Source organism: Phoca vitulina, unplaced genomic scaffold (genome assembly GCF_004348235.1).
Source record: "Phoca vitulina isolate PV1807 unplaced genomic scaffold, GSC_HSeal_1.0 scaffold7, whole genome shotgun sequence".
Lineage (NCBI taxonomy): Eukaryota > Metazoa > Chordata > Mammalia > Carnivora > Phocidae > Phoca > Phoca vitulina.
The window spans coordinates 39,071,641-39,095,925 of record NW_022589710.1 but is presented as its reverse complement, the minus strand read 5'-3'; the positions used below and the strand labels follow the sequence as shown (position 1 = coordinate 39,095,925).

General features: G+C 42.4%; 1 protein-coding gene across 1 annotated transcript in view; it reads right to left on the bottom strand.

Annotated features, from left to right (window-relative positions):
* ARG2 (arginase 2) overlaps positions 1–24,285 on the bottom strand; it is a 34,810-nt gene that overhangs the window by 6,641 nt on the left and 3,884 nt on the right. The window contains exon 3 of the mRNA XM_032405385.1: positions 1,002–1,179. Coding sequence (XP_032261276.1) covers positions 1,002–1,179 — 178 coding nt within the window. The remainder of the gene's footprint in view (positions 1–1,001; positions 1,180–24,285) is intronic.

The window sequence follows — 24,285 nt, the reverse complement described above, 5'->3', positions numbered from 1 at the left end:
TACCTGCACTTAAAATTGTAACAAAGATTCAACTTCTGTTAAGGAACCAGAAAAGTTCTCTGTGCACCAGGGGAAGTTACCAGATTGGCTCTCAAAAGAAAATTGCCTTCAGAGGTCACACTGAATTTGAATCCCACCCTGCCACTTCCTCGTTCTAGAAGTTGGGTAAGTTATCTGACCTCTGTCCCTCAGTGTTCCTAGCAGTAAAATGGGTAAAACTGTATCTGCCTCATGGCATTATGAGGGGGTAAATGAGAATATATATGAAGTGCCCAGTACTCCTAGTATTTTAGTGTTTTTCTTTCTACCAAAAACCTTTATTACTTAGCTCAAATAGGACTTCTCTGGCCCAGAATGATCTCTTTGTTCTCTGAAATTCTGTAGAGTTCAATATATTTTTTTCATCCCATGTATTTCATCTAGTCCTAATCACGATTTCCACAATCCCTAGCATTGCTTGAGAACACACCAAGCAGTGTTCAATAAAGTACATGCTGACTCACTAAGAGAAGGGATCTATTAGTCACCTAGGGGTCCACACTGTGAAGGTAGAGAACATAGTCACATGGCAAGTGGGAAATCTATAACACATTACCAGAAATGCTTTAACAACAACAATAACAACAACAAAAACCCACAAATTCAGACTACTGATGGATCCTTCGAATTCTCCCAAATAGCCAAATGAAAGTCATAAGATGGTTCTTCCTCAAGAAAACTTTACAAGAGATAAGCACAAAATGAAACAGGAACACACTTGTGTCTAAAAACTTTGCTTAGTCTACCTCTGAACTTGACCTCATACTATACAGTGTGTTTTACAATGAAAACCACAGGTGCCTCTAGCAGCTCAGGATTTTAGATATTAAAATGCTATTAAGCACATCATACCATAAAAATTCTGAAGGGTATTGTCCTCTTAATGGGGAAGCAGATAAGCTAACTGATTAGCCCAAGGCACCATACAGTCCAGCCCCCACCAGCCCTGCATCCCAGCCTACCTGTGGTCGCCTCCCACTGTGACACAGCTGTAGCCACTTGACACCGCTCTACTAACCACCTCAGCCAGTTCCTGGTTGGCAAGGCCCACTGAGCGAGGATTCACTATCAGGTTGTTGTAGAGATCATCTTTAGGGACTGGAGTAAAACTCAAATCTCCAAAATCTTTTAGGCGGCAGCCTGGAAGCGAATGGGGGATGACGAGATTAATTGTATATGTTATTCCAACTCTTACTGGTCTGGGCCACATATCAGAACTTGTGACAAAGAGCACGTCATACTCCTTTCGCCACCGTAAAATTCAAAATGTCACGTGACTGGCAGGATGGTCTTAATCCTCCCAGCAGTCCTGTGGGGGTAGATCCCATTAAGAACACCATTTTGCCGACAAACTGAGATTTGGAAAGTGAATTAAATTAATTGCTACTAAATTAGTAGCAATTAGACCTCACATATCCCAGAGTTAGAGTATAAGTAAAATACCAAGAGGGCCCATCAGGATTTACAGAAAATTAAGTAGTACTGTTAATTTAGAGCAAAAATACATAAAGCTTATAACATGAAAATTTCTAATAAAAGGCCAATCTGAGGATCTCAAGCATCCTAAAAGAGAAATGTCAAACATTTGTTACTTACAAAGGTCCCAGGCAGTGTTTTAATTTCTTGATATAAATTTTTTTAAGACTTTTTTATTTATGTTAGAGGGAGAGAATCTCAAGCAGACCCCGCACTGAGAGCAGAGCCCGACGTGGGGCCTGATCTCACAACCCTGAGATCATGACCCCATCGGGAACCAAAAGTTGGACACCCAAGGTGCTCCGCTTGACAAATTCTTAAACTCACTTATTTAAACAATCTGTTAGGCAACTAAAACATACCATTCTATAGACAAGGAAACAAAGTCCCCAAATCACATAGCCGCTAAGTGGCAGAAGCAGGACCCAAATTCAGGCCATCTGCCCCCAAAATGTATATTGACTACAGTTTGTTTCCCAAAGAATCCCTCTTGATTCCTCCCTGTTAAGAGCAAGTCAGACCTTTTCCAAAAAACCGACAAGATGGCAGAAACGCAGCAGCAGCAGTGAACCTTCCACAGGGTCACCTGCGGCACACGCCTAGACCAGCTGCCAGCCACGTCCTCTGAGTAGCTGACACGGTGCTAGTGGCCGCAGCACCTGCAGAGCCAGCCAGGAGGCACGGCCCAGAGAAGCCAGAGATGGTGCACACACACATGTGGGGCAGCAACGTCCAGCCCGAGATGGTGGGCAGCATGGCGGGCAGCATGGCAGGCAGCATGGTGGGCCTCTGCGGCAGCGAGACCTTCACCCAGGTGGATCGCAGGCTCACGATGATCAGCCGCTACCTGAGCGAGTCCTCCTCCACGTAACAAGCCCATGAATGTGGCTGGCCCACCATCTGGGCCACCCACTCCTCCTCCCCCTCAAGTAGCCTGTTTGGTCAATAAAAGCATAGACTTCTCTTAAAAAAACAAAAAAAAATAAAAACAAAAAACTTTTGAAATAACTAGTGATATGTTCTGACATTATGCTGTAATATTTTCACTCTTAGATTTCACATATTCTGAAGAACTATGCCACCAGTCACTGTACATTGACTTTCTTACCTAAGTACCATTCTTGCCATGTAACTACATACCAATAAATTGGTTGGTGCCATTTTTTGGGGTTAGGCCTAAGTAATCCAGCTCTCTCATGAACAGATCTGAACTATCAGAGAACGTAACGTTACCATAGATAGTAGCTTAAGGCCCTGCTTCTCCAACGAGTCTGGGTATGTTGGGGGGTAAGGGAGGGAAGTGGTCACAGGATAGTAATACTGGCAGAGATTTGTGTTAAAGATCTGGATTAAGATCAGGGGTTCCCCAGTGCCTCAGTCGGTTAAGCGTCTGCCTTCTGCTCGGGTCATGATCTCAGGGTCCTGGGATCGAGCCCTGCATCTGGCTCCCTGCTCAGCAGGGAGTCTGCTTCTCCCTCTCCTTCTACCCCTTCCACTCATGCTCGAGCATGTTCTCTCTCTGAAATAAAATCTTAAAAAAAAAAAAAAAAAAGATTTGGATTAAGATCGGCATGGACCCATCTTGAATTTAAACTGTACAGTTTTGAACTTTACTTTTTTTTTTTTTTTTTAAGATTTTTAACTTGAGAGAGAACGTGCACACACAGGGTGTATTGAGAGGCAGAGAATCCCAAGCACACTCTGCACTGAGTATGAAGCCGGATGCAGGGCACAATCCCACAACTATGAGATCCCAACCTGAGCTGAAACCATGGGTCGGACAACTTAACCAGCTGCGCCACCCAGGTGCCCCTTGAGCTTTACCTTTAACCCATTGTCAATTCAAAGCTAAATAACTGAGAGAATGTAAAAATTTGAGAAGCAATGACTTGTAACATAAGGCCAACCAAGGGATCAAGGGATCACCACTAAAAAGGATACCAGAAGCAAAACAGAGAACTTTATTCTATTCCCAAAATTAAGATGCAGCTACAGCTGCAGAACTCTATGTATCTTTTGGTCACTGCATTTTATTTTATTGAAGATTTTCATTTGTCAGAGAGCACACAAGCAGGGGGAACGGCAAGCAGAGGGAGAAGCAAGCTCCCCGCTAAGCAAGGAGCCCGTTGCAAGACTAGATCCCAGAACCCTGGGATCATGACCTGAGCCGAAGGCAGTCGCTTAACCAACTGAGCCACCCAGGTGTCCCAGTCATTGCATTTTAAAATATAATCCTAAAAATGCTCAGAGATCTGGAAAACTGAAAGAGAAAGTATTGAAGGTAGGAGAAGAATGTAACAGGCCAAAGCCATTGGGATCTAAGAGAAAAAAATATGACCAAATAAAACATCTGTAAAAATCCTTTAAAAAGATAGAAAGCCATAAGGGATATGCACTTTACAAGATCGCAGTACAGGGGCACCTGGGTGGTTCAGTCAGTTAAGCATCTGCCTTCAGCTCAAGTCATGATCCCAGAGTCCTGGGATCGAGCCCCACATCAGGCTCCCTGCTCAGCAGAGAGCCTGTCCTCCCTCTCCTGCTCCCAATACTTGTGCTGTCAAATAATCTTTAAAAAAAAAAAGAAAAAATCTCAATACAGGAGGACAGTTTAGATTTAAGAGAAATGAAGCTTTAAATTTTAAGTCAGTATCGGGTCTTGCTATTGGCAACAGTCTTAGGCTGGACAGATTTTGATTGTCAGTTTCTACTTCCCTATCTGTGTTTACCTCTGTACCCCCTTAAGCCACATCAAGCATTTAGGTTCTTACTAGGTATAAGACATCAGGGCATGCCTGGCGTTTTAGAATATTAGGTGTATAAATAGAGAATGTTTATGATCTAATTAATGTTGATATTAACTAATTGTTGAAGACAACTTTAACTCATTTAATCTTCACATGACCAATAAATACATAGGAATCAACCCAGTGGATAAGTAACAGAACTTGGGGGAACACGCAAGTCCAGTCATGGAATCTAGGATGTAGACTCTGATATGATAAGTGTGACAGAATACAGTACTCAGCTCACTATTATTTACTTATCAGAAGAAAGCTGCAGAAAGCCTATAAAAGAACCTAAAGAGAATTTGGCAGTCTTAGATAACGCTCTCCAAGAAGAGAGACTAAATTTCACAAAAGGATTTTGGTCATTAAATGTGTAACTCTGAAGTGGATCACCAGATTAATTCACAGCCTAGACAGTGGGTTCTTTTAAGATTGTCTAACTCCATTTGCTCTCATTCCTTACTCATCAAACAGCCTCCCTCTGGTTATTCATTTAGTCTCCCTGTTGCCCTCCTACCAGCAAGAGGGCTTCCAACCAGTGGATGTCGGAAGGACTGTTGCTCACCATAATTATGAATGGGCATTTTGGTATATACATCACAGCATGAGTCTCTGGGTTGTAAAGCCTGATAAGCTCTGCACATAAAGATTTCTGTTCCTAACTAATTCAAAGAGATCTATGCACTCCTATGTTCATTGCAGCATTTTTACAATTACCAAGATAGGGAAGCAGTGTGTGTGTGTGTGTGTGTGTGTGTGCGTGTGTATTAGAGAAAGAAAATGATTTTATATATTTATATTTATATTTATATATACACACACACACATTCAGCCATAAAAAGAATGAAATCTTGCCATTTGCAACAACATGGATAGACCTAAAGGGCATTATGCTGAATGAAATAAGTCAGACAGAAAGATACCATATGATTTCACTTGTATGTGGAATCTAAAAAAAAAAAACAGAAATAGACTCAAATAGTGTTGCCGGGGGCGGGGGGGGCGGGAGGGTAGAGGGATGGGCACAGTAGGTGAAGGGGATTAAGAGGTACAAACTTGGGGCGTCTGGGTGGCTCAGTTGGTTAGGCGGCTGCCTTCGGCTCAGGTCATGATCCTGGAGTCCCGGGATTGAGTCCCGCATCGGGCTCCCTGCTCGGCAGGGAGTCAGCTTCTCCCTCTGACCATCTCCCCTCTCATGCTCTATCTTATTCTCTCTCTCAAATAAATAAAATCTTTAAAAAAAAAAAAAAAAGAGGTACAAATTCCAGTTATAAAATAAGTCTTGTATAGTCAGTAATACTATAGTAACATTGTTTGGTGACAGGTGGTGAAAACTTATGGTGAGCACTGTGGATCTATAGACTTGTTGAATCACTGTGTTGTGTACTTGAAATTACTACTGTATGTCAACTATACTTAAATAATAAAATTTAAACAAAACAAACCCTTCTGTTCCTGGGTCTACAAAGCTGAGGACCAGACCCCCTGAAGGGATTAGTATCTTGAGAGACCCTGCCTGAGTTGTCCACCCTATAGGACTCCCAATTCTGCTCTTTATTTTCAAAAAAAAAAAAAAGTGCCAGGTAAGAACTAAGGACAATGAGTGTTAAAGGACTGAAAGGAAATTCAGATAGGATTGGGGGGTGGGGAGGGGATCAAGGAATGACTCCTCCATCAAGTAAAGTTTGTACCAGCATTGTTTTGCTATTTTCGTTGTTCTCTTTCCTTACTGGTAGAAAATTTTTGTAAAATTGATAAGGAAGTATCTAATGGTGCAAGTCCCTACCCCACTTCCCAGGCTTGACTACTCTAGCTTTGCAGACCTTTATGCATAAACACAATTCATACTATTTTTAAATAAGGTTGTTGGAGTAGGCTTAACTGCTGTACCTAACCTTCCCCAAAACATGGCTCATACTCAGTAAATTGGTTTCTTGTTCATTTAACATCTGGGGTGGCTGTTCTAGGTTAGCAGGAGGCTCTCCTTCATGCAGTGATTCAGAGACCAAGCTCCTTCTGGCTTGTGGCTCTTCCATCACTAGGGCCTTGCCATCTGTGTAGCTAAGGTTGGGTCTCCCTGGGGTCAAAGCAGCAGGAGAGGAAGTAAGCCCTGAGAAGGCACATCTACTTTTAAAGGCCCTGGCCTAGAAAGGACTGGCATGATATATTCAGGGCACTAAACGAGAAAAATATGCAGCCAAGAATACTATATCCAGCTAGGCTGTCACTGAAAATAGATAAAAAGCTTCCAGGACAAACAAAAACTAAAAGAATTTGTGAACACCAAACCAGCCCTACAAGAAATATTGAAAGGGGTCCTCTAAGTAAAGAGAGAGCCTAAAAGTAACATAGACCAGAAAGGAACAGAGACAATATACAGTAACAGTCACCTTACAGGCAATACAATGGCACTGAATTCATATCTTTCAATAGTTCCCCTGAATGTAAATGGGCTAAATGCCCCAATCAAAAGACACAGGGTATCAGATTGGATAAAAAAAAAAAAAAGCAAGACCCATCGATATGCTGTCTGCAAGAGACTCATTTTAGACCCAAAGACACCTCCAGATTTAAAGTGAGGTGGAGGATAACCATTTACCATGCTAATGGACACCAAAAGAAAGCTGGGGTGGCAATCCTTAGACAAATTAGATTTTAAACCAAAGACTATAATAAGAGATGAGGAAGGAAACTATATCCTACTTAAAGGGTCTATCCAACAAGAAGATCTAACAATTTTAAATATCTATGCCCCTAACATGGGAGCAGCCAATTATATAAGCCAATTAATAACAAAAGCAAAGAAACACATTGACAACAATACAATAATAGTGGGGGAATTTAACACCTCCCTCACTGAAATGGACAGATCATCTAAGCAAAAGATCAACAAGGAAATAAAGGCTTTAAATGACACACTGGACCAGATGAACCTCACAGATAAATTCAGAACATTCCATCCCAAAGCAACATAATACACATTCTTCTCTAGTGCCCATGGAACATTCTCCAGAATAGATCATATCCCAGGTCACAAATCAGGTCTCAACCGGTACCAAAAGATTGGGATAATTCCCTGCATATTTTCGGATCACAGTGCTTTGAAACTAGAACTCAGTCACAAGAGGAAAGTTGGAAAGAACTCAAATACATGGAGGCTAAAGAGTATCCTACTAAAGAATGAATGGGTCAACCAGGAAATTAAAGAAGAATTTTATGTCTTTTTTTTTTTTTAAGATTTTATTTATTTATTTGACAGAGAGCGACATAGCGAGAGCAGGAACATAAGCAGGGGGAGTGGGAGAGGGAGAAGCAGGCTCCCCGCGGAGTAGGGAGCCCGACGTGGGGCTCGATCCCAGGACCCTGGGATCATGACCTGAGCCGAAGGCAGACGCTTAACGACTGAGCCACCCAGGCGCCCAAAGAAGAATTTTAAAAATTCATGGCAACAGGGGCGCCTGGGTGGCTCAGTCTTTAAGCATCTGCCTTCAGCTCAGGTGATGATCCCAGGATCCTGGGATCGAGCCCCACGTCGGGCTCCCTGCTCCGTGGGGAGCCTGCTTCTCCCTCTCCCACTCCCCCTGCTTGTGTTCCCTCTCTCGCTGTGTCTCTCTCTGTCAAATAAATAAATAAAATCTTTAAAAAAAAAAAAATTCATGGAAACAAATGAAAATGAAAACACAACTGTTCAAGATCTTTGCGATGCAGCAAAGGCAGTCCTAAGAGGGAAGTGTATAGCAATACAAGCCTTTCTCAAGAAACAAGGAAGGTCTCAAATACACAATCTAACCCTACACCTAAAGGAGCTGAAGAAAGAACAGCAAATAAAGCCTAAACCAGGCAGAAGAGAATCAATAAAGATCTGAGCAGAAATCAATGAACCAGAAACCAAAAGAACAGTAGAACAAAACAACGAAACTAGGAGCTGGTTTTTTGAAAGAATTAACAAGATTGATAAACCCCTGGCCAGACTTACCAAAAAGAGAAAAGACCCAAATAAACAAAATCATGAATGAAAGATCACAACCAACACCAAAGAAATACAATTATACGAACATATTATGAGCAACTATATGCCAGCAAATTAGACAATCTGGAAGAAGTGGATGCATTCCTAGAGATGTATAAACTACCAAAACTGACCCAAGAGAAATAGAAAACCTGAACAGACCCATAATCACTAAGGAAATTAAAGCAGTAATCAAAAAAATCTCCCAACAAACAAGATCCCAGGGCCCGATGGCTTCCCAGGGGAATTCTACCAAACATTTAAAGAAGAATTAATATTTATTCTTCTGAAACTGTTCCAAAAAATAGAAATGGAAGGAAAACTTCCAAACTCATTTTATGAGGCCAGCATTACCTTGATCCCAAAACCAGACAAAGACCCCATCAAGAAGGAGAACTACGGACCAATATCCCTTATGAACATGGATGCAAAAATTCTCACCAAAATACTAGCCAATAGGATCCAACAGTACATTAAAAGGATTATTCACCATGACCAAGTGGGATTTATTACTGAGCTGCAAGGTTGGTTCAACATCTGCAAATCAATGTGATACATTAATAAAAGAAAGAACAAGAACCATATGATACTCTCAATAGATGCAGAAAAAGCATTTGACAAAGTACAGCAACCTTTCTTGATTAAAACTCTTCAGAGTGTAGGGATAGAGGGTACATACCTCAATAGCATAAAAGCCATCTGTGAAAAACCCACAGCGAGTATCATTCTCAATGGGGAAAAACAGAGCTTTTCCCCTAACGTCAGGAACACAGCAAGGATGTCCACTATCACCACTACTATTCAGCATAGTACTAGAAGTCCTAGCCTCAGCAATCAGACAACAAAAAGAAATAAAAGGCATCCAAATTGGCAAATAAGTCAAACTCTCACTCTTTGCAGATGATATGTACGATACTTTATGTGGAAAACCCAAGACTCCACCCCAAAACTGCTAGAACTCATACAGGAATTCAGTCAAGTGGCAGGATATAAAATCAATGCACAGAAATCAGTGGCATTCCTATACACCAACAACAAGACAGAAGAAAGAAATTAAGGGGTCGATCCCATTTACAATTGCACCCAAAACCATAAGATACCAAAGAGGCAAAGAATCTGTGCTTAGAAAACTATAAAATACTCATGAAAGAAATTGAGGAAGACACAAAGAAATGGAAAAACATTTCATGCTTATAGATTGGAAGAACAAATACTGTGAAAATGTCTATGCTATCTAGAGCAATCTACACACTTAATGCAATCCCTATCAAAATACCATCAACTTTTCTCAAAGAAATGGAACAAATAATCCTAAAATTTGTATGGAACCAGAAAAGACCCCGAATAGCCAGAGGAATGTTGAAAAAGAAAAGCAAAGCTGGCGGCATCACAATTCCGGACTTTAAGCTCTATTACAAAGCTGTAATCACCAAGACAGTATGGTACCGGCACAAAAACAGACATATAGATCAATGGAACAGAATAGAGAGCCCAGAAATGGACCCTCAACTCTATGGTCAACTAATCTTCCACAAAGCAGGAAAGAATGTCCAATGGAAAAAAGACAGTCTCTTCAACAAATGGTGTTGGGAAAACTGGACAGCCACATGCAGAAGAATGAAACTGGACCATTTCCTTACACCACACACAAAAATAGACTCAAAATGGTTGAGAGACCTACATGTGAGACAGGAATCCATCAAAATCCTTGAGGAGAACACAGGCAGCAACCTCTTCGACCTCAGCTGCAGCAACTTCTTCCTAGAAACATCGCCAAAGGCAAGGGAAGCAAGGGCAAAAATGAACTATTGGGACTTCATCAAGATAAAAAGCTTTTGCACAGCAAAGGAAACAGTCAACAAAACCAAAAGAACTGACAGAATGGGAGAAGATATTTGCAAATGACATATCAGATAAAGGGCTAGTATCCAAAATCTGTGAAGAACTTAATCAAATTCAACACCCAAAGAAAAAATAATCCGATCGAGAAATGGGCAGAAGACATGAACAGACATTTCTGCAAAGAAGACATTTCCAAATGGCCGACACATGAAAATTGCTCAACATCACTCGGCATCAGAGAAATACAAATCAAAACCTTAATGAGCTACTACCTCACACCAGTCAGAATGGCTAAAATTAACAAGTCAGGAAATGACAGTTGTTGGCGAGGATGCGGAGCAAGGGGAACCCTCCTACACAGTTGGTGGGAATGCAAACTGGGGCAGCCACTCTGGAAAACAGGATGGAGGTTCCTCAAAAAGTGTGTAGAGCTACCCTACGATCCAGCAATTGCCCTACTGGGTATTTACCCCAAAGATACAAATGTAGTGATCCGAAGGGGCACATGCACCCCAATGTTTATAGCAGCAATGTCCAGAATAGCTAAACTATGGAAAGAGCCCAGATGTCCATCAACAGATGAATGGATAAAGATGTGGTGTGTATATATAAAATGGAATATTATGCAGCCATCAAAAATGAAATCTTGCCATTTGCAATGACGTGGATGGAACTAGAGAGTATTATACTAAGCGAAATAAGTCAATCAGAGAAAGACAATTATCATATGATCTCACTGATACGAGGAATTTGAGAAACAAGACAGAGGATCATAGGAGAAGGGAGGGAAAAATGAAACAAGATGAAACCAGAGAGGGAGACAAACCAAACTCAATCTCAGGAAACAAACTGAGGGTTCCTGGACTGGAGGGGGGTGGGAGGGAGGGGGTGGCTGGGTGATGGATATATGGGAGGGTATGTGCTATGGTGAGCGCTGTGAATTGTGTAAGACTGATGAATCACAGACCTGTACCCCTGAAACAATACGTTATAGGTTAATAAAAAAAATAAATGTTGTAAGTTCCAATAAATAAATAAATAAATAAATAAATAAAATAAAATAAAATAAAGGCCCTGGCCTAAAAGTGGCACATCACACCTGCTCACATGGCACTGGTCAACAAATGCAGGTCTAACCTCTGTCCAGAAGAGAATGGATTTTGGTAGACAGCTAGCCATCTCTGCCACAATCCCTACTTTTAATTTCTACTGCCATAACCTTTAAGTGATTAAGGACTCACAATACCAAAGCCTATGTTGCTGATTTTTTTTTTTTTTTTAGATTTTATTTATTTATTTAACAGAGGGGGAGAGAGAGAGAGAGAGAAAGCACAAGTAGGCAGAATGGCCAGCAGAGGGAGAGGGAGAGGATGAAGCAGACTCCCAGCTGAGCAGGGAGCCCAATGTGGGTCTTGATCCGAGGACCCTGGGATCATGACCTGAGCCGAAGGCAGGGGCTTAACCAACTGAGCCACCCAGGCACCCCTATGTTGCTGATTCTTAACTATTCTAGTTCATTACAGAGCTGAATCGGTGAATACACTAGGCCATCCTGATACAGCCTCTTAGGAGCTTTCTCCTCTAATGCGCTCTACCAGGAGCATCATAGCACCAAAAGAACAGCGGAGAAGAGCCCAGGATTGGTTTCTAAAGAGTGAACAAGGTTCTGAAAGAAGAAATGTACAAGCCATGTTTGGAAACAGTTGAGCAATTTAATAGAAATGAGAAGTTTGCATATTGGAGTAATGCAAAGCAGGCTGAAGAGAACAGGAATTGTAACCCACAGGGCAGCATTTCTGAGGAGTGGGGAGGCTGATGAGGTTAATTTTTTGTAAGAACAGGATGAACAGTAATAATGAAGCTATTACTTTATCAGAGTGCTGTGGCGAATTCTTCCAGCTCAGAAGGCCCAAGAAATGGTCTGATTTTTAAAGAATCTCAGAGTCCTAGTGAAAAGAGCAAATATTACAACATGGGAAGAATATCTGCCTGTCATGCTTGAGAGAACTGTCCCCTTGTCAAACTTTTTGTGCCTCAGTTCAATTCATCAGCAAGTCTAGATCAGATGAGACGACGTTCCATTGCCACTCTTCTAAGAAGGCATTGTAGGACAAAACAACCCTAAGGCTTCAAAGAAGCTCTCATGACAAACAGATTTGGAACCAACCTGAAAGCGCTCTTGTTTTTTACTTGCGGTGGGGGAAAAAAGTAAAGCTCTGTACACATTGGCACAGCCTCATTGCTTCTCTCTGCAGTGCGGGTCATAAAAATCCACGAATACTAGTGATCTTTTAAGCCCAAATGTTACCTTTGGTCTTGATAAACCTCTCCAGGCTCCATCAGAGTGGAGCGAGGACACAAGCACCTCAACAGAATGATGCAACCCACTGGTGGGAAGAAGTCAAAACAGCCCTCCCTGACCTTAGCAGTATCTGGGGACAGCACTTCTATTTCAGGGCCCCGATCACTAGGGAATCCCTGAAGGAAGCCAGTGACAGGGAAAGGAACAAAACTGTCTCCATCCACCACACTGTTCTAGATGCTTTACAGAGAGCAGCTAATCCTCACATCCTTGGCTGCTATCAGCATCCACACAGTGGAGAGGAAGAAACTCGGCTAAGTGAATAGCTCTAACTGTGTAGGACAAGCCTGAATCACGCTTTCACTAGAGACTCACATGAGACAGTGTTCTGAGTCAGCGGCCCCTAAAGGGGCCCCGTTCTGTTTCCTGCTCTGACTTCCACTTACAGGAAGCTCTAACTGCTTCCAAGGCTCCCAGCAAGGCAAGAGAAATGGGCTCAAAAGGGGGCTGACACACGGGAGAGTCTACCACACCACAGGGAGCCCACTGGCAGAACAACAGACTTTGAGAAAGCTAGGAACTGAGTAGTGTGCAGTTTTTTCAAACTGTCCCTGAATAGGATGGCATGTTTATTATGACTTGTCAGGAATAACAAGTCAGTGAAACTTGAGAAAAATAAAGACACAGATCTCACTTGGTGCTGGGAGGATACTAATGGCTTTTAAAAGTTATAAACTCAAATATTGTACATGACAGATTTAGCCCCAAAGGGAATTCCTGGTATTATAAGGGAATGTAACTGCTAATCCTTAGAACCTCAAAACCGTACCTCTAAAACCAGCTTATTGAAAACAAAATTGCAATGTTACCAGAGGTCTAAGTTAGGAAAAGAGGGCCAGAGTTACTTCAGGCCATTTGAAGTAAGAGTTTCTCTCCTATCTCTAAAATGTGATTTGCGGGGCGCCTGGGTGGCTCAGTCGTTAAGCGTCTGCCTTCGGCTCAGGTCATGATCTCAGGGTCCTGGGAGCGAGCCCCGCATCTGGCTCCCTGCTCCGCGGGAAGCCTGCTTCTCCCTCTCCCACTCCCCTTGCTTGTGTTCCCTCTCTCGCTGTGTCTCTCTCTGTCAAATAAATAAAATCTTTAAAAAAAAATAAAAAAATAAAAAATAAAATGTGATTTGGGTAATAACCTTTGAAGAGGCTATTACTTAAGGTAAACTCATTTGATTACCACTAAGAAAATGCAGATGCCTGCATTTTAGTTAGTGCATTAAACTGCCAGAGACTGGACAACGTCCAGAATCAGGTGTCCCAGAGGCCTCTAAAAATCCACCCTTTGCTTCTTAGACTCAGTCTCCGAAATAAGTTTAGCACATCGGAAAAAGAAATCCTATCACGCAGATAATACCTATTTGTTCTAGTTAACTTCTTCTGGGTCTCCGAGAATCCTGCTCCAACCAGGGCTCTCAACATCTCCTTACCCCTCACCCGGTTCTCCGAGGCAGCGAGGAACACAGCTGAGGAAGACCAGGGCAGGGAGAATGGCACCCACAGCTTGAGGATTGAAGGTGACCCCAGGCTGCCAGGCCAGTCGTGTCAGACAAGTCCATCTAACATGTACCAGAGCTCACCTCAAGATCAAATGATACAAACATGGTGTCAATAGGTGCTTTGCAGGAACGGGATCCTTGAGTAAAAAAATCCAAATATAGAACTCGAAAATTTAGTTCAAGACCTGTAACTGAGAGGACTTCAACACCATTTACAGTTTTCTTGCTACTTGGTTCTCCGGCTACATTGGTCCTTCTTTCCTAAGGAGAAGAGAGTATCACTGTCTGAAGATAAGCTTAGTAAGGTATGCCCTCTGGACCAAACTCGCATCAACCTCAAAGCACCTCTAGGCCATGATGAACCAGCTCAGGCTTTCTCAAATGGACCGTTAGCTGGCAGCACCCCAGCAGCCTGGTTCCAATGCAGGCAGGGGTGGAGAGAGAGGAGGGTGCCTCTGGCTTCCCAAGTCACAACAACATAACCATTGCCTCCATTCCGAACAGGATCGTTGAGCTTCTCTGGAAAAGAGATCTGCTATTGTTAACAGGCTGACAAAACTTCAACCTGCTCCTATATAGAACCACCGGCAGAGATAGTGACAATCCCTGGGGATAAAGTGCTGCTCTTCAGAAAATGGGATCTTTAAGTTCTTCATATTCCACCTTGTTCCAGAAAGGATTTAAAGGGAAACATAGCAGCCCAGTGACTACAGCTTTGCCAGCTAACAGTTCTGATGTACAGCTCCCTGCCCCAGACCCTGGGCCGGCATCCTGGGGAGTGTTCCCCAGGAACCTCAAACCAAACACACCGCATTCCAGACCACTCCGGGCGGAAAACAGAGTGCACACAAGATAGCCACAGGAGGTCAGGTGCCACAACAGACGCAAAAGGAAGAAGTCTTGCCCTCTGGCCCCTAACTTCCTAGAAGAGTCAAGATCGCCAACCAAGTTCAGTTTCTGAGCTTGTCCTATCTCACATGCTCCTTAGGAGTATTACCGGAGGTAACAAGGGAAAGCCTCCACACGCTAACGATTACATCTCAGTTCAACTGGATGAAACATCTTTGTGGTTTTGCGCCCCACCCTACCCTTTTTCTTTTCCTCGAAACGGATGGCGTAACCCAAGACTTCCCAAAACCTGTTTGTAATAGGACTATGTCATTTTGATAAAATCAGGTTTTGGTGAGAAGTAGCAAACACACACGGGCCCACTGATTGCTCACTGAGACTGCTCCTAGAGTCTCCAGTTCTCACACATAGCTTGAATCTTCCACATCTGTGAAATACAAAGGCAAAGCCAATGAATCTTGGAACGTCAGTTCTCTGAAGCCCTAACCACAAAGCCATACCCTTTCTGTGACTCAATTCTTGGGTCACACAGGAAGGAGTTTGCTCCTTTCCCTCTTCAGTGGTTCTGGTCTTGTGGCCGGGGGGAGGGAGCTGGGAAGATTTGGTCTTTCTTCTCCCAATCTGAGCATTACCACACCTTTTATATTAATACACCCTCACTACCAAGAGAGTTTGTTCATTAATAGGGAGGGATAAAAAACTTTATTCAAAGATTAAATTACTTAAACCAACCACAGTAATCCCTTGGGTTCCAGGCCTCTGAACCGTGCTATGTTGGATATTAAAAGAAATAATGCAACATCTTTCTAAAGTAACTAGAGGCCAGCCTAACTTGAAGCAGTTGTCATTAACAACTCAGGTCCTGATTCAGAAACAAATAGGTCTCAAAAAGGGGGCAACAACTGGCTGCTATCACCTACTTTTACATTTAGCTTAAATCATCAGCTGGTAGCCTAATACCTCAAAAGTTGAACAGTGACATGTGACTGTTATTTTGAGTCATACATTCTCAAAAATCTGGAAATCAGCTGGCTTCTGAGGAGCAAATCATTTTGAAAGAAAGGAAATTGTGATCTGGGAAAATTGCAAAGGTCACGATGTGAGTGAAGTTACAGGACAAAGCCAGGACGCTTGGCCCTCTCTCCCTTCAGCAAAGGCAGACTGTGGGCTGACTGTGTGCCTGGCACTCTAAGTCATGGGGATACAGAGAGGAGGTATGGTTGCAGCTTTCAGTGAGCGCACAGCTTGGTGAGAACAGAGGAAGGTGCCGACTCAGATCCAGGAAGAGCCAGGACTTATCAGAAGGGGCAATATCTGAATCTTGAAAGTATTAGCCAGCAATAAAAGTGGAAAGGGGAAAGGCTTACAAGCAGAAGGAGCACATAATACCTTCAGCCCTACAGAACAATTCACAATTCCCTGGAGCCCAGGGTTCCTGGGAGGACTGTGGGGGGGTGGGGGGTGGGCAGGGGCGGGGGAGAGGCAGTGGGGAGAGGGGTGGGCCCAGATCCTAAGCAGGGAGCTACTAAGGTTTCCATGTCAGGAAGTGACAAATCAAATCTGCACTGCAGATCTAGTGCCCTGGGGGCCTGAGGGAAATGGATTGGCCCAGAGAAGAGCAACTCCACAAGGGGACTGTAAAGATAAGGCCATAGGAGAGGAGCAACAAATTCCAGTAATACTCAGAGTGGGTGTGGAGATGGGCTCCTGCACACCAGCTTTCTGGCTCTGCTTCTAGAGTTGAGAAAGACACAGGGGAAGGGAGTGAAGAAGATGAGAAGTTCAGTTCTGGATAGATGGCCTTGAGGTATTAGAGACTTTCTCATTGAAAATACGTGGAGGGGCGCCTGGGTGGCTCAGTCAGCTGAGCATCTGCCTTGGGCTCAGGTCATGATCGGGGATCCTGGGATCGAGCCCTGAATTGGGGCTCCAAGCTCATCAGGGAATCTGCTTCTTCCTCTCCCCTCTCCCCTTCCCCCCACATATGCGAGAGTGCGCACACTCTCTCGCTCTCTCAAATAAATAAAATCTTAAAAAAAAAAGAAAGAACACATCATAGGACACCACAGAGATGTAACCTGCAAAGTTCAAACAGACTATACAAATGACCTAGTCTCCTCCACAAATACACAGCAAGAAAGAAAAAACAAAAACGAAGTGAGGAACCTATCAAGAATGTAAGAGATATCAATCAATGTAGAACTTATTCGGTGTATGTGCTGCCGAAGCAAGCACTAGAACTTATTTGGATCCTGAGTCAAACAAACTAAAAAATAAGTGCAAAAAAGACTAAGTCAGTCGAACAATGTCACCATTAACTGGTTTAAGGACAGAAACAAAATAAAAATAGACTGAATTTTCCCTGTTTAAAAGGGAAAAGACTTCTTGTTCCCTTATGAGAATTTCCTTCTCTGTCCTTTTCAAATGCATGTAAATATAACAATTAAATAAGCCTCTTGCCAGTCTCCCAACCCAGGAATGTTTCCCAAGGACTAGGGATTAAGAGACTAACTTCTGTGGACACAGGGGATGGGCAGCCTGCTCCAATTTACAAAACTACCTTCTGCCTTAGAATAGAAGTTTGTTTCCCCTCTGGTGGCTGTTCAAATTTCTATGATAAAGTTAGGATGAACTCTGACAAACGGTACTGTTCAAGTCTTCTAACTGGTGGACTAGTTACTATCTTGAAAACGCATAATGGGCTGCCCCTGCGTGGCTATACAAACAGGCCAGACTTCTTTCTCTTCGAAATCTCTTAGATTGCCTGATTTGATGCTTATTCAATAAACTGTTTTCTTTCTCTACTACCTTTGTGGAAAGGTTCTCTTGGTTAGGAGATTATTTTTTTTTTTAATTATTATATTTCCCCAACACTGGGCATTTGATATTAACTTCTTTTGGTGTGATAATGGTATTGTGGTTTAAAAAAAAAAAAAGAAAAGAATTCTTTAAGATTTAAGTAGGCTCCATGCCCAACGTGGGGCTCGAACCCATGACCCTGAGATCAAGACCTGAGCTGAGACCAAGAGTCAGACGCACCCCAAATTTTAAAGAATTTTTATATTTTGAAGATAACTAATGAAATATTTGCAGATGAAACAATGTGAGGTCTGTGATTTGCTTCAAAAGGCATGGAGTAGGGGCACCTGGGTGGCTCAGTCGGGAAGCATCCCACTCCTGATTTGGGCTCAGGTCATGATCTCAGGGTCATGAGATGGAGCTGTGTGTTAGGGTCTGCACTCAGCGGGGAGCTTGCTTCTCTTCCTCTCCCTCTGCCCCTCCCCCTGCTCATGTGCTCCCTCACTCTCTCAAATAAATCTTAAAAAAAAAAAAAAGGGCATAGAGTAGGGTGATTGCCATGTATTGATGATTGACACTGGGTAACAGATACAACAAATTCACTAGATCACCGTATCTACTTTTGTTATGTTTGAACACTTCCATAATAAAGTCAAAAAGATACACAGAAGCCAACTGGGCTACAGATTTGAAGCTAAGAGGGGAAACAAGCGTTGGAGATAAAGCTTTGGAGGCATCAGCATACAGGTGACAGGAAAACCAGAGGAATGGACAAAATGCCAACTGACATAACATTAAAGCAAGAGATCAAGGGCAGAACTCTGAGGAACACCAGCGGGTAGTTGAAGATCTAGCAAAGGAATCTGAAGAGCTAAAAACAGAAGAATGTGGGGTGTGTTTCAATAAGGAAGGAGTGGCAGACAGTGATGAATAAGGTAGATGCTGCAGTGTCTACTCTGTTAGAAAGTAGGAGGTCGAAGACCACAGCAAAACCAGTTTCATTGCAATGATGGCCCAGGATGTCAGATGATAGCAAGTGAAAGCATGCAAGGGCAGTGGAGAAGCCAGGATGGTGGCTCTGAAGGGAAGTGACAACAGCCAGAAGGCTACTTAAAGACAAGGGAGGATAGCAGGACAGTAAGGTCTGCAGCTAGTTATTGAAGGGATGGGTTAGAAGTTGAGAAACAAGGGCAAGGAAGGGATAATTGCTGGAACAAGAACACTCAGAAGGCAAGAGAGATAGGACCGATCTAGAGCACAGGGAGGTGGTGTAACCACTCGTTACTTGTCCAAGATCTGTTCTTCACTTCTTCTGCAGAGACAGCAGACCTCTAGCTGGCAACAGGAGGTCTTAGAACTGTGACTAAATTCACCATCTTCCTCTGTAACTGGGTGTGTCCATGTGACCATTGGGGCCAACAGGATAAGCAGAAGTGCGCTGCAACTTCTTGGAAACTTTCCTTAAGGGAAAGCACAAGTTCTCCCTTCACCTGCTTCTATCCATTCTTGCACCCCGATGCCGGATAGAAGGCCACACCATCTGGGACCATTAGATAGAGGCCTTGCTGGTAGAACAGCAAGATAAGAATCTAGGTCTGAACTTTAAAAACAGAGTGGTCAAACCAGTTCTGGACTTCTCTCCAGATCCAATTTACTGGAGAGTGAAATGATTTTTTTTTTTTTTTTAAGATTTATTTATTTGAGAGAGGGGAGTAGGGAGAATGTCACTTCCCTTCAGAGCCACCATCCTGGCTTCTCCACTGCCCTTGCATGCTTTCACTTGCTATCATCTGACATCCTGGGCCATCATTGCAATGAAACTGGTTTTGCTGTGGTCTTCGACCTCCTACTTTCTAACAGAGTAGACACTGCAGCATCTACCTTATTCATCACTGTCTGCCACTCCTTCCTTATTGAAACACACCCCACATTCTTCTGTTTTTAGCTCTTCAGATTCCTTTGCTAGATCTTCAGCAAGGCACAGGAGGGCACGGGCACAGAAGCAGAGGAAAGAGAGGGAGAGGGAGAAGCAGGCTCCCCGCTGAACAGGGAGCCTGATGTGGGACTCAATCCCAGGACCTCGGGATTATGACCTGAGCCGAATGATCTGAGCCACCCAGGCGCCCTTGAAATTATTTTTCTTAAACTGCTGTTATTTTGTGCTTTTATCACATGCAATTCTATCTACCTGACACAGGGAGGACTGGATCCCTCATCCTCTGAGGGTGTAAAAGAATCTTGGTCGATACAACTAATTGGGGGGATGACAGGGAAAAGGGCTGTTAAGGGAGTTCATGCCTGAGTCAGAAAGACAAGGCCGTGAGGATTATGAGTAGACTTGAAATAGCCGTCACGGGAAAGGTCAGAGGGAATACACTAGGAACACAGAGGACTTTAAGAAGTAGGAGACCATCCACTTATGATGGTGCCACAAGACCTGAGAAGGCAGCTGACTGCACCAATCCAGGGATCAGATTGTATAGGGCAAGAAAGGAGATTCTCTACTACTGCTGACCGTATGACCTAGGGAAAGTTTCTCATGGTCTTCGGGACATACTTTTTCGGTTTGTTCATGCTGAGATTTATAAAGCAAAGCAATGTGCTAAAAAGCTGAAAAGAAATTGTTTAAGCACATGGCATTGTTATGTCCTAGGAAAAGCTACAGCCTCGTTCTTAATTCACATTATATTCTAGCTTACTTTAATTCTCCTTTAAATTGTGGTAAAATACACATAAAAATAATCACTTTTAAGTGGTATTAAGTACATTCACATTATTGTATAACCATAACCACCATCCACCTCCAGAATTCTTTTCATCTTGCAAAACTGAAATTCTGTACCCATTAAACAATATTTCTGCATTCTCCCTTCCCCCAAGCCCTGGCAACCACCATTCTGCTTTCTGTCCCTATGACTTTGATTACTCTAGGTACCTCGTAAGTGGAGTTATATAGTATTTGTCTTTTTGTGACTGGCTTATTTCACTCAGCATAATGTTTTCAAGGTTCCACCCATGTTACAGCATATGTCAGAATTTCTTTAAGGCTAATATTCCATTGTAGGTTTGTATCACATTTTATCCATCCATTCATCCATCAATGGGCACTTGGGTTGCTTCCACATTTTGGTTATTGTGTATAATGCTATGAACATGGGTATATCAGTATCTCTTCTAGACCCTGCTTTCAATTCTTTTGGGTATATGCCTGAGGTGAAATTGCTGGATCATATGTTAACCATTTTTAATTTTTTGAGGAACTGCCATATTGTTTTTGACAGCAGCTATATCATTTTACATTCCCACCAGCAGTGCACAAGGGTCCCAATATATCCACATCCTCACCAAGTCTTGTTATTTTCTGGGGGGATGGGGAGGGTTTTGTTTTGTTTTGTTTTTGTTTTTTACACTGGCCATCCTGATGGGGGTCATCATTTGTTTTTAACAAATAGAATGACATAGTAGCAAGAGCCTAGCACGGTGTCCAGAACACGGTAAATGGATCAAACAACTTTGAAATAAAAGGTCTAAGTTAAATTCTTTGCTCTCTATGAAGGAAAGATTGGTTATACGCAATTTGCCAAATCCCAATAATGCCTTTAAGAGATTTACCTACACCCGTGATGTAGGCTTTTGCTACGGCATATTACTAAGCAAATTACTAATAATTACTAATTCTAGAACAGCTTCATCACCTTCCAAAAAGAAACCAGCACCCATTGCCAGCCACTCCCCATTGCCTTCTCCCCGCCAGTCCCTGAACTAATCCACTTTCTGTCTCTATGAATTTGCCTATTCTGGACATTTCATATAAATGGAATCCTAGAATATGTAGCCTTTTGTGTCTTTCTTTCACTTAGTATAATGCTTTCAAGTTTCATCCCTGCTGTAGCATGAATTAGAAATTCATTCTTTGTGGTTCAATATTCAATTGTATGGATATATCCTATTTTTTATTAAAACAACTTAGATCTCCCATAAAAATCCAGATTTCTGGCTTTTCTTGAAAAACTGAAGAGTAGAGGCCCTCCCCTTCCCAGCAATCACTGGCTAGAGCTCGGTAATAGCATCTTGTTCCCTGAACATTCCAGGCACCTTTCTGTCTCTGGGTCTTACTGTTCCTTCTGCCTGAAGTGCTCCCAGATACACACCTTGTTCCTTTCTTCACCTGCCAAAGGTCTGCTCACATGACTCCTTGCTGAGGCCTCCCCAACTACATATGCAATGCCTACTCTATCCCCAATACTTGCTATCCCTCACCCCTTGCCTTCATTTATTCCACAGTACTCATTATCATCTGACATACTGTATGTTTTACTTAAGTCTGTTTCCAACCACCCTTCATTAGAATGACAGCTCCAAGATAACAAGGCTTTGTTTTTGTCCACTATTATATTCCCAGTACCAAACCTTAGCAGCGCCCAAATTTTTTTAATATAGAAATTAGTGAAAGAACTTGTTATAGTTTTTACTGACTAAAAGCTGCTCCTAGAAAAGTAAACCTGAAAATTATGTTTAAAAAGTTTTGATGCATACTTTATATTACTTACATGTTAAGTTCAATGAATTTTAGCAGATGTATACAGTCTTGTAACCCTATTAAGATATATGCTTAAGATCTAGAACATTGAAAATGATTTTAAGTCATAGTAATAAAGTTGGTCTGTTTACTACAGTCAGGCATGCCTAAAACTTAAAAATGTCCTTAGTTAAAACTTGAGGCTGTTTTCAGAAGTCACAGTAAGGAATGTGATGGTTCAAAAATCAAAGCACCAAGAGAACAGGGAGCTGCTAAAACCCAAAGAGACTAAGATCTAGTCCTAAATTAACTAAAGGCCAAAGAAACTGTAACCTAATGAGTTATATTAACTTACAAGAAGACTGTGTTAAGTACTAGGGAAAAAGGCAAACAAAAGAATAAGAATTTATTATCAAAGGGCTAGAGAGAGGATGTGGAGTATCCCAGTCCACGTGGCAATTTTTCTCTCACCAGAATTTATAAACTAGATATCAATCAGGATCTCTAAACTGCAAGCAACAGAAACCTGTTCTAGCTAATTACAGCAGAAAAGCAATTTACTCAATTTGGGTAACTCCCAAAATCTTTTAAGAGGGCCAGTATCTGGGTTAAAGGCCACATTACCAGCAATAATGGCTCCAGAAGTCACACTGCAGGACGGTCCCGTAGAGATCTATTGCTGCTATCACCTCCACTGCTAGGGGAAGGCACTGCATGAGCCGGCATGGCTGACCCCATGATGCTGGACAGAAGCCACTGCTGGTATGGTTACCACCCTGCCCATCACAGAATGAATTCTTTGCTGCCCCTTCTTGAATTTCAAGTCAAAGTTTAAGATGCATGCTTCTATTGGTGGAGCCTAGGTCAAGTGCCCACAACTCTAGCTGCAATGAAAATACGGCAGAATGTGGGTGGAGAGAAGTCTAAAGAGGTAGATGAAGGTCAAATTATGGTGCTATGTGTTCTACACTTCAACCTAGTGGTCGAAGGACAAATATCAAAATATAAAACTATTAAATGAAAGTGTATCAGAAAAAATGTATCTAGAACAAGCCTGAGATTTCATTGCTTATTATAGGTTCAGGCTACGTTTTAAAAGTATGAACGTTTAAAGCCAATTTAAAGAAATGCAAAGTGAATAATATGGCAAATTAGCAAAGATGGTATATGAATACAAGACTGAAGCATGGATGCATGTAAAAGAAAGCCATGGAAAGACTAAGCAAAGGAGAAATGTCTTAGAAAGCTCATTCTGGTGGCAGCGAAGAATGTGAACCAAGGAAGGTAAGAAAGGGACAAAAGATACCAATGGAAAGTTACAGTCAAGTGTGAGGAGATAGAACAACAGCAGCACCATTATGGTGAAGAACTCTAATCATTTGTGGGGGGGGGGGTGGAATCAACAAGACTTTGTGATCAACAGATGTAACGCACAAAAGGGAAGGAGCAAAGAACTGTGATGGTCTTCTAGTTTGACTTAACTCGATAATGGGTGACAGCATGAAACAGACCATGGAAGCACAGCAGGAGAAACTGATTTGAGGAAGAAGATAAGGAATTTTGTTTTTGAACAAATGGAGTTTGAGACATCTGTGAGAGCGAGATGAGGCTCCTTAGAACAAAGTTGGAGAAACATTAGGGTCAACATTTAAGGGTTGGGGAGAAGAGGAAGATCCCACAAAGGAGTCCAGGAAGGACTAGTCAATGGAGACAAGAGACTCAAAAGAGAGGGGTGTGTTTGCTAACAGAGGATTTCCAGAATAAAGCGGTCAGTTGTACAACAGAGAGGTTCAGCAAAATAAAGGCCAACAAATCAGTGGGCTTGCTCAAGGGCGTTGCAGTGGAACAGCAGGGTGGAAGCCAGGCTGAAGTATCATGATCATACAACTAATGAATGCTAACATCCTCTACCAATCACTGAAAGCAAATACACACCCTTGAACTCACACATCAATCTGTACCAAAGAGTTCTCAGATCTCAGTTCTTTCTGTTAAACTACCTCAGGTCCTCCATCAGTTCTTCCTGAAGCAGACCAGATTCTGGGTCTCAACCAGAAGAGATTCCTGGTCTGCTATCTGACGGAGAACCAAATGGAACAGGAAGAACAAATGTCT